Here is an 11,168-nt window from a genome sequence, read left to right on the forward strand (position 1 = left end):
GGCAGCGTCTTTGTGGGATGGGTGGTCTTCACTCAGCGCTTCCGTTTCCTCTCCCCTCTCCCAATTCTCCTGGAAACTATGGAGATTTCCCCATGATTTCAGATCATTATAAATCCCAATGGCCAACCTTCTGAAGTATCAACTAAAGTATCACTAAACCAAAGTTGTATTTCCTTAACGTTCCTAGGCTGGCAGTGCTTGAACGGGCTAGTGGAATGTTTAATGATTCTTGGAAGCTTCTGAAAATGTCAGGAATTGACAATGTCTGTGTGGTTCCCGCAGGCCCGTCCCCCTACCTAATGCGATTTTGTTCAGTTGTAGTTGTGTTTTAGTGCCTTTTTTGTGATACTTTGGTTAGTAAAATTCTTGAGATGCAGATAATATCAAAGCAGAAATCGTTCTTTAAGCTCGCAGCTCCCTATGTAGTAAGAGTGTCTATGTCTGTCTTATTACAGAAAATACATCCCCGTAGTTTTCCCAAGGGGCTGTGAGCCTCTGTTGTGCTCCCTGATGCTTTTGAGAAGTTTTTAATAGAGAATTTTATTTTGTGTTTTTCTTCCCTCTGTGATGCTCATTCAGCCTACAGGGAGCCCTATCTGTTTGTGACCCACTTCAATTCCCTTGAAGTCATCGAGATTCAGGCACGAGCTTCTCTAGGGTAAGTTGTTCTCTTTTCATTACTTCGAACAGCATGTGCTGCGAGAACATGTGTACTTCCCTGGAAAAGGTGCAGTGTTGTCATTGTAAGACTTTTTCCTGAAATTTTACCTAGAACTCCTGCACGAGCCCACTTGGAGATACCAAATCCACGGTATCTAGGGCCTGCAATCTCATCTGGAGCTATCTACTTGGCCTCCTCCTACCAAGACAAATTAAGGGTGATTTGCTGTAAGGGCAATCTAGTGAAGGAGACCAACAATGAGCAGCACCACAGAGGATCTTCTGCTACGCGCAGGTATACAAAGTCCGTGTGTTATGGGCCTTGTGCACCCTGTAAGCAAACCCCGCTCCAGGCGGCTTTTTCCCCCCAAACGTGGGACGCCCTTGCTCCACTCTCAGAGATACAGGCTGGCGTTAGCCAATTATTGTCATGCTGGAATGGAACCAGGAGTAGAGTCACTCATATTTTAAAGTCCAGAAGGCAAAGAAACATTAAATCTGTAGAAGCACGTGGGTAATCTCCACTGTGCTTTGTGATCTCCAGCTGGTTTACTTTTATGGTGTGATATAGCTGCGACTTCAAAGCTTGGTGAGCTTAGGTGCTCATTGACACTAAACATGGATTGGATAAAAATGGTTAAAAATAACAATCGGTAAAGCAAGAGCCCCTTCCTCCTAAATAATGAGTGTGCCTTGGGGAGACAGCATTGGGAAGTGGTGAGGTGATCATGTTCTGTTCAGCAGAACAGCGATGCTTCAGCCTGGGGTTGGCAGTGCCACTGTGCATTGGGAACCTAGGCCTGTAGTTCATCCTGCCCTGGCCTGACCATCCTGGAGCTATGGAAAATGTTGCACGTGAGAAGGCAGATGTTGAATTTGAGTGTGAGGAAAAGCACGCTGCTGAAGTGCATGAGAACGTGTAGTTTTCTGGCCTCTTACGTAGCATGGACTTACTTACATTAGCAAGTCATCAAGGCGCTTGACAAGTGCTGCTAATGTAACGAATACTCAGCTATCAAAGTATCTTTGTGGTTCTCATCTTGGCTCAGGGAGGTCTGACACGTTCTCACCTAAACACTGCTGGGTGTTTGGGGAAGTTACATTTCTGCTAAAAGAAAATGTAACGTGAGGTTTTTGTCGCTCAGCTGTTCGCGTCCATTATTTTTGAATGACAGTAGCCCTAACAAGAGAGGTCCGCCCACATACAACGAGCACATAACCAAGCGGGTAGCGTCAAGCCCAGGACCACCAGAAGGTCCAAGCCACCCTCGAGAACCAAGCACACCACATCGGTACCGCGAGGGAAGGACAGAGTTGCGGAGGGACAAGTCACCTGGGCGACCACTGGAGAGGGAGAAATCTCCAGGCCGGCTTCTGAGCACCCGCAGAGAAAGGTCCCCTGGAAGACTCTTCGAAGAGAGCAGCCGAGGACGAATGCCTGTGAGCGGTGCCAGAACTCCTCTTGCTCAAGTCAATAAGGTAAGTCAGGGGCCTGGAGATCTCTTCTGTTCTTAGGAGGAGGCATGTGCCACAGAAGAGCTGGTGGCACTGTGAGGTACAAGAGCAAATCAAATCCCAGCCCCGCCTCAACGCTTATTAAAACAGAGCACGTGTGGTGTAACTCACTGGCCCCACTAGCACCTCCCCTGTGCTAATTCTGCAGCTGCAGAAGCAGCTTGACTCTGGAAAGGGCTGAGGTCCTCCAGATCTGAAAGCAAAGGTGCATCTACCAAGAGAAATCAAGTTACTGAGGACTTGAAGGGGAGCACTGCCTGGAGAAGGGAAGGTGGGAGCCTGCTGTGTTCACAGTGCTGCTGAGAGTGCTTGCCTTTGTCAGAGCTGCGCCACCCAGAAGCAGGCAGGCACAGGGCCCTTGCTCGGCGGCAGCAGCAGCAGCAGTCAGGTGCTGGACTGCTGCTGGCACCTGTGCCTGTGTGAGGAAAAACTTGTGCAACCTGTAACTGTCATTTTATTTCCCCGCCAGGTCTGGGACCAGTCTTCAGTGTAAGTCTCAGCTAGACAGAGTTACTCGTCTTGACCTGCAGGAAAAAAAAAGGAAATATACTGAGTATACGCGCTCCATATGTCTGCTGCCCAGTTACCAAAACCATTCCTGGGCCAAAGCTAGCGCCGCCTCGGGAGACGTGACGCTTCTGAAGATTGTTCACATCTCAGTTAATTTCTCTGCACTTTCCTGCACTCCTGTTTTTGCACTTTGTACTACTGTTACTCTTTCAAGCAGTTCATGAACTTTTTGTATTCACTTTAGTCCCTAGTAGTTCATCAAGGAAATTAAAGGGGACTAGAGTCCCACCCCAGGTCGTTAACGTGGTTAGCACCCCTTACCAGATAATTGGTCGTAGTTCTGAGACGTGCTGGGAACTCCCGATGGCCTGGAAGCAGAAGGGCCGAGGTGAGCGAGCCTTTCCATAGCTGTGATTGATTGGATATTCTCCACAGGAAAAATAACTTGTGACTAGTCTGTTCACCTGCCACTTCTGAAAGTTATTTTGTTCTCACTAAAATTGCTCCAGAGCAGCTCTGATGGGGAGGGAAGAACCCCGCTTTAAACGATCCCATGTGCCCAGCCCCGAGACAAAGTGCATTACCTGTAAGCTACTGGGGTGTAAGACTTTATCCAGGTCTTCTGCATGACAGTTCACTGCATGCTGCTGCACCATCACTGGCTGCTCTCTCCTTTTAGGTTGCTTTGCTGAGTAGTGTATTGTACCTCACTTGTAAATTAACTGAAACCTTTAGATTACGCTGCAAAATAACCGTTAATTACTCTGGGAATTTGGCAACGAAGAGTTAACGAGCCTTATTCTATGACAAGAATTACAGTCACACTTGTGTTCGCCTCTCAGCCTTGAACACGGTCCCTGCAGAAATGTCACCGCAGTCCTGCCAGTCCCACGGTCCCCCGAGAGGAGCAGCCCAGGGCTGGCTCCTCCCGTGCCTGTAACTTGTCGTACAATAAGCACCACATGTCGTGGCACAAGAGGATACTCACAATGAACAGCTTAGCGGTTACTGAACGCGCCTTCGCCTTTGCTTCTGCGTATCTAACCTCGAGCCATTTATTGCTTTCTATTCTCTTTTGCTGTGAACATGAAGCAGAGAGCAAATGATTTTCAAAGCAGGTTTTGACCATTCAGTCTGCAATAGCAACATTCTGAGTGAACAACCATGTTCTTTACAACTGGAAAGAGCAAAACTGCATCCAATCTTCCCTTGGCCACACTCTTAAACTCCTGCTAGCCCCTTGCAAGCCTGTGCTAACCTGTTCTAGAACCCCATAACAATTCAAATGCCTTGTCAGTGTCCTTTGGCGAGTTCCATGACTACTGTATTCCGTTCTCTTGTCTGTTGGTTTATTTTAGATCAGATGACTTGGCAGGAAACTTGCTGAAAGTTTTTGTCTCCTGGTCTGAATATTTTGAAAGGTCACTGAGATCAGTCTTTAAATCTTTGCATCTCATGGGAGATCTTCAAGACCTCAGAAAGGGGCTTGTCGAGTCCTGCAAGTGTATATCTTGTGTCTTGTTCGTGAAATGCTTCCTGCTATAGAAATAGCTCAAAGGACTGTACATATTTACAAGAAACTTTATATTCGTAACAAAAGGGAATTGAATTGGTTTCTACTTTTTTATTGTAAACTGTGCGTTTTTCAACACGAGCTTTTTGTTTTAATGGTGGTTGTGGACAGCCATCTTCAGACACTGGAGGGGCCTCAGCTTAGTCCTCCTCGCTCCCATGAAGAAATATTGTAACATTAAATTGCAATTGAAGCTTGTTAGCATAAACAAGGTTTTAGGTCTCAAAGTACAGGATTTTTCTTCATTACCTTTTTATTATTGACAAGGGAGGGAACCAGAGGGACAGTTCAACGCTCCACCTGGAAAGTATTGAACTTTGTTGTTGAACAATAACCAAATAAAACAAATAACTATCTTGACTGGCATGGTGAAATGAACGCTTCCTTCTGTGCAGAGTAACACGGAGCCATCCCACCATTGCACCCAGTGTTAGAGGCTGTGTAATCTACAGGCATCAGAGCTTACCAAAGAGCTAACCCTGACAATATTTAGCATCTTAATAGTTGTTATTTCCTGACCAAGTAGCATAAGTGGCTTCATAAAAAAACAAAGCATGTCCATAAGAAACTAAAACAGGTGGATTTGTCCAAATATTTTACTATAGCAGCAGTCAGCTGCCAACACCTACAGCTAAATTCTGCCCTCGCATACCTAACTAGTGACACGGGTAGAGGTGAGACACGTGAGTATCTATCTGGGAAAACAATCTCGCCCTGGCAAACGACCCACACATCTTGAGCTGGAAAAAAAAAACAAAACCAACCTCTTAATTACCAATAGTGTGATCTAACTGACAGGTTTGGGATTCATCCCAGCAGTGTACTGGTAGCAAAGCGGACGGAGAGAGTTACTCATCCCTCTGCTGTAATATGCTGGTGCTTTAAGGCCTAATAGCTGCAACTTTAAAGAAAAAACAAAACCCAAACCACCACACATTCACAAATCGAGTCCGATTGAGTACAACCTGCAGTTACTGTACATCTTAACTTACACCTGCTGGGAAAACTTGCTAGATCAGACTTAAATGTAAATACATCTATTTTTAACTGAACCAGTTTTTACAGGGTCTGAAGTATTCTTTCACAGGAAGAGGTTTTTAATATTCACGCTGCTGCCTACAGTAACTTAATTTGTCCTCCTACTGTTCGGTGTTTTTGGTTTTGTGCACACGCCCACCCCCTTACTCCCAAGCAAGGGCTTGTTGGAGGGTGTGGGGGCGGGTTACTAATAGCTCCTCTTACATTTTGGTCTACATGACATTCTTCATGGAAATGCTCTCCATAAAACCCAAGCTGCTTGAGTTATCGATTGTGCCTACCATCTGATGTATATGATGAACTGCTAACTTGTTAAATGTTCCTTTAGTTCTATTTTACTGTGCACAAAGAATACTTATTTAAAGCTCATTGTTGCAGTCCTATGATGCATGATCAGAATTGTAACAAAAACAAAAAAAAATAATCCAGAAACTGGTGGAGTAAAAAAGAAAAAATTTACTTATTGAGCCTTTTGCTTACCAAGAACCCTGCACAAATCCACGGTCAGCTTCACCACCGCACGCTGTGCTGGAATTTAGGGGGTCGGGGAGGGCAGGGAGCTCTTGCTATTTCTGCCAAAGCCACAGAATGTAACGGCTTGCCCAAGAGTCCCGAAAGCGACTGTAACTGAAATCTCTGCATCTACCTTCAAAAATAAAAAAATAAAAAAAATAAAATAAAAAAAAAGTGCTCTCCTAGCAACAGCCAAGAATAAACATAACAGCACAGCCTGGGAGCTGTGGGTGTGGAATGTAAGCGAGCTAATAAATCCAACTCTTGATCCAGCTTCCTGCCTTTGGAGGGATTTGATTCATCCCATTACAGTAAGGGAACACGGTGATTGATCTAATTCATTCACCTGTCAAGCAGAAAAAAACCCAGCAACACCACCACCGACACCCCAAACCCCACCCCACAGCGCAAACCAAACCCACCAGCCTACCCCTTCCTTCACTGTGAGTCGAGGTCACCACCACCTTTGTCACCTGCCCTGCCCCTGCCTGGGAGAGGCCCTGGGCCTTCAGGCCCCTGCTCTCGCTCAGCCCAATGGGCGGAGAAAGGTGGAGGTGATCACAGACCAATTAATTGCTCTTGCCAGCCCTCAGGTGCTGAGCAGGGCACGAAGCCTGGGCCCTCACCCTGGTTTCTGAGGCAAACAAAGCTTTTGTTTTGGGCTGCAAAAGCTGATGGTGAGGTGCCACTGGACACCATGTGCTCCTCACCATCTGAGCCATGGCTACAGGCTGCAAATAAAAAAAAACCAAAACAAAACCACACCACCAAACCACAAGAAAACCTCCACCTTTCTATAAAATATTTGGTTCTGTCCTGTGGTTCCATCATACTGACACTGATGAAAAACCTGGAGTGAGTCTGCATAGATGTAATTGGGGGGTAAGGGGCGGGGGGGAAATCCACAAAGCTTAGCAAGAACAAGACCAAGTCCTCCTTCCTTCACCTTCCTTCCTGTTCTCCATTTCTGCTTTAGTCTTTGAGTTGTGAAAAATTTGTTTTGCAACTGAAAAAAAACCAAAACCCCCAAGCCCCAAAGTTATTAAGCTCCTCTTTTCTTCTAGCAAAAAAAAAAGACTTGTAGGTCATTCAAATAAGAAACTTGCGCTGTCACTTCCCTGCTGGCACTAAAAGCATTTAAGCGGACTCGCTGCATGACTTCTGTCTGCCAATGCAGCCACGTCTCTTCAAATACACACAGCTGAAAAATCCCTTCCAACCCTCACCTCTCCTCTGCTGACGCTCACCCTGCCAACCAGCCTCAGTTTGCACACACGCCCTCGCCGGCTGTTCCACAGCACCGAAGCACACACCGAGCAAAGGCGCCAGCGCAGCCGGGGTCCGGGGCCCCCCCTGCCCGCAACTGCTGACGCTGCCAGCCCCGAGCCCCCTGCAGCGCCCTAACGCTAACGGCGCCGGCCACGGACCACCTCCGCTTTTATTATGCCAGCAGCAGAGCACGCCCCGAGAGACCCCACCACGCCGCTTCCGTGCAACAGCCCCAGTGCCCAACAAGACACGGGGAACCGGTGGAGCTTCGCTGATGCTGCTACGGAAGGAGAAGCCGTTATTTAACATCGTGACTGAAGAGTATTTAAGCATCAGGTTTCTCAATGGCAGGGAACTGACAAAGAACGGCAGCGGTCACACGTTTATCTACCAGCATTTAAACATCCGTCTAGGTGTTGTTGACTGAGTTTACGTTTCAACAAAAGGCAAACCCGTTAAATTAGTGACCTGGCACTATTCCAACTTGCTCTCCCTTGCCTTTGACGGATCTTTTCTTTCTACTGGCCTGACACAACCACAGGTCAAGCTAAGAGGAACCTCCACCTCCCTGCCCGGCAGAGCACACGTCCTGCCTGCCCGACTGGCACCGATCACACGTCCCTCAGCCTCCTCCCCCACCTCCTCACGAGGCAGCGCTTCCTGGTGCTAACAGGTATTACAGAGGGCTGCCCGCTGCACAGCCCCATCCACTGCCCCACATGGGCCTGTGACACCACACACCACATCCAACCTACAATTACACACCGCCGAGGAGAAAGGCTTGGGGAAAAAAAAGGTCTGCCTTAAGTGTGGCTGGCTGGAACAAAGAGAAGCTGACGGGAGGCTGAAGGCCAACACCAACTTTCCCAGCCCTAAGGAACTGACCACCGGAGCTTGTAAGTCATTGGACCCTTGTTCTTCCTGCACGCTTTGCATCACACATGCACACTGACACCTCCCTCGTTGTCTTCACTGATTAACTGCCAGCAGACAAAGTGTTTCAAACTACATCTATGAATGAAAAGCTTGTGCAATCCCCCGAGGCATACAACTGCCATCAGGCAATCACAGGTTATAAAGAACTAACAACTGAAGGAAGCGGAGGTTACCAGAGACGGGAAGGGCAATAACGAAGCAAGTCACCCGCTTTTCTTGAAAATGTTTTATTTGTTTCTAAAGAAGCTGAAAACAAAAGCAAATCCCTATTTCAGAATACCAAGTACTATCCATAGCACAGAACGAAGAAAGAGTTTTCAGAGAAAACCATTGCACTGTACCCAGATCTGCTGAACGACTCGAGATGTTGCAACAAGGCCAGAGAGCAGATCCGAGGGTGGCAAACCACCCTTCCACCGTGGCTGCTTCCACTGAACGCTGGCTGCTCCAGCTTTTGTCTCCACTCAAACTCCTCACCGATTTGTGCAGTGTGCTCCTCCCCACAGTGGGGCGGGGGCTGGTTATCGTTGGCACACTCACTGGCACTCGCAGGCACCAGCAAACAGTGGAAGGACGCAGCCGGTCACCTCCTGAGCTGGTTCCTCCAGGGCAGGCCTGAGGCACTCTGGCAGGCAGTTTTGCATTAATGTTGCATTTGTTTTGGGATAAAACAGGCTGTGAGTACCAAGTACAGGCAACCTGGTGTTACAACAATCATTTAGAAAATATAAACAGAATAAAAAGTTGCAGAGATCCCACCGCCCTGGCTGCGGAAGCACCAGGGGTTTTATAGCCATGGTCACTGCCGCAACCTGGAGCGGAGGCCCAGCTCCAGCCCTGGGCACCGACGGGCACAGCGCTGCTGCACCCAGCACGCTGCGACTGCTTACACCAAGGGGCAAGTTTGGCAACTGCAACAGAGGTGACTTACAGCCACCTTCAGCCTGTTACTGGAGAACTAATCCCTAAACTGAATACATCGATTGCCTTACTTAAGGGTATCCCAGCTTAAGGAAGTCCTTATCAGTGACAGCAAGAGAAATTGGTTTCACAAAGCAGATTACTGCAAGACACAGTTACAGAAAAATCCAGCCATTAAAAACAATTGTCCTCACCAGAAATTCCACAGGGGAGAAGTTGTGTTTCAGTTCTCAGGAAGAGAAAAACTACAGAGCTATTCACGGTAAAAACAACGCGCCCCAGTCTACCGTAGAATAAAAATGAGCTGGTCACTGATTGTGTTGCTGGTTCTTGCCTAGAAAGGCTGCTACAAGATCATCACTATTCACACTTATTTCAGCCACGCAAGTTTGGAACTTGCTGCTGAAGTAATTGAGTGTCTGATGAGTTATGAAAGCAGTGCTTGCTTTTGCTGAGTGTTGAGGTCGAGTAAGAGCCCACAAGAACACTGAACTTTCCAGACTTCGGGCTGGCTTGTTTACTTCTTACAGCCTGCCCCGCTCTCTCTAATCTGTTGCTGCCCTATTTTTCAGCCTAATTAAACTGGCATTTTTTTAACTGAGCTGACAATGGGCACCAACACCTTTGCCATCTGACTAGTTGCCATGAAGCTGCCATCTCCAAGAACTTCCAAGGTGGGACTGGGAAAATAAGGCAAATGTAGGAAAACCTGGAAGTCTCAGAAATGATATGAAATCAGAGTTCATTTGCTACAGCACAGAGCAGGAGTACATTTGGTTAAGAGAAGAATTTTTTTTCTGAGACTGCACCAGCCCAGAACAGTTGGTCACAAACTATGATGACGTTCATATTGGCTTGTACAGCAAAGTAGTCACATATTTCTTCTTGTAACGATGTGTAGCACTGAGCACCATCACTCCATCCTACAGGAGATGGAAAACAAGTGAGCAGATTACATGGTTATCTAAAAGCTGCAAGTGTGAAGAATGTGCCCTGGCCTCTCACCTTGATAGAAAGTGCGTAGAGGTGGTTCAACATGACGTGGTTGGGTTCAGGGAGTAGAGCAGGATCGCACTGGAAAAAAGAGGAAGTGAGACAGTGTGAAAATAACAGAACTCACAGTTTACTCATCACAGCTGATGGGTGACAAACACCGTCTGTAACTAGCCGCACCCTCAAATACATCACCCTGCTTCTTATGCCGAGTCCATCAACAAATGTAGACAAAGCTTCAGAACAACCCAAGATCCCTCCAGGGTGAAACCCTCTGCATCCTCACTGCGACCATGAAACAGACCTCAGTTATTTCTTATGTGCTTCTGACATTTTAACAGCGTTGCAGTGGGAAGATCAGGGTTTCTGGGAGTAGAATAGCAATCTGGTTTTCTTTTCAATTTTGAAGACAGTAAAGTAGAAAAATAAATGTACTTCAGATGGATGTATCTGGACATACATCATATGGAATTTACCAACGTGGCAAGTACTCTAAGGTTTTTCCTTGCCTGTCCCGTGTCTGTACCCAGGTTTTTCCCCATCTGTTCATACCCTCAAGGCCCTTCTCCAGCAAAACAAACGGATATACTCACAGAAATGCCTGTGTCCTTATTCAGGATGACCTGCAACAGGTGGGGGGGAAGAATAGGTGGTGATTTAAAGCGCTCCTCTGCCTTACAAACGTAGGGCTCCTGGTGGTATGGTCCTGGGGGTGAACTTGACAACTCTGCCAGAGAGATGTTAAATAGTTATTCTTAAATGGTCTGTAAGAACATCTGCTCTTTAGAGGTACATTTTTACTGGAATTCCACATCGATTTTCACATCCAGGAACATGCGGCCAAAAGAAATCAATGGCATGTAGGTACAAAAACTGCAGCAGCTGAAGCAGTGCCAGAGGATCAGTCACTGCCCAAGAAGTGATTTAAGACATCCAAAGTCTGACATGAGACTAGCTGTGAGTTCCGAGGGCCCTACTGCACTCCAGAACTTCACTGGCATCTCTGCCCAGCATTTCTCCAGCAAACACTTAACAGTAAACATTGCTCCACAACGTTACCTCCAAGAGAAGCACTAAAAACATGGCACGCACATGTAAAAGGCAGGTATTCCCGTGCAGGGATGGGGTAACAGAACGAGCTCTTCAGAGCCTAAAGCAATATACGGAAAGGCTTCTATGGCACATGGGGAGAAGGCATCTACTAGAATCTCATCCTGGCTTCTTGCACTGTCCAAGTCTC

General features: G+C 47.1%; 2 protein-coding genes across 2 annotated transcripts in view; one reads left to right on the forward strand and one right to left on the reverse strand.

Annotated features, from left to right (window-relative positions):
• CIT (citron rho-interacting serine/threonine kinase) overlaps nt 1-4,546 on the forward strand; it is an 81,286-nt gene extending 76,740 nt beyond the window's left edge. Inside the window, exons 45-48 of the mRNA XM_035898399.1 lie at nt 580-658; nt 773-955; nt 1,836-2,139; nt 2,645-4,546. Coding sequence (XP_035754292.1) covers nt 580-658; nt 773-955; nt 1,836-2,139; nt 2,645-2,668 — 590 coding nt within the window. The 3' untranslated portion in view covers nt 2,669-4,546. The remainder of the gene's footprint in view (nt 1-579; nt 659-772; nt 956-1,835; nt 2,140-2,644) is intronic.
• Nucleotides 4,547-8,266: 3,720 nt separating this feature from the next.
• The window catches only part of PRKAB1 (protein kinase AMP-activated non-catalytic subunit beta 1), an 8,884-nt gene continuing 5,982 nt past the window's right edge, over nt 8,267-11,168 (reverse strand). The window contains exons 5-7 of the mRNA XM_009642840.2: nt 10,522-10,655; nt 9,941-10,009; nt 8,267-9,858 (exon numbers count right to left, since the gene is read on the reverse strand). Coding sequence (XP_009641135.1) covers nt 9,781-9,858; nt 9,941-10,009; nt 10,522-10,655 — 281 coding nt within the window. The 3' untranslated portion in view covers nt 8,267-9,780. The remainder of the gene's footprint in view (nt 9,859-9,940; nt 10,010-10,521; nt 10,656-11,168) is intronic.

The sequence above is a fragment of the Egretta garzetta genome, unplaced genomic scaffold (assembly GCF_000687185.1).
Source record: "Egretta garzetta isolate BGI_Z169 unplaced genomic scaffold, ASM68718v1 scaffold7, whole genome shotgun sequence".
Lineage (NCBI taxonomy): Eukaryota > Metazoa > Chordata > Aves > Pelecaniformes > Ardeidae > Egretta > Egretta garzetta.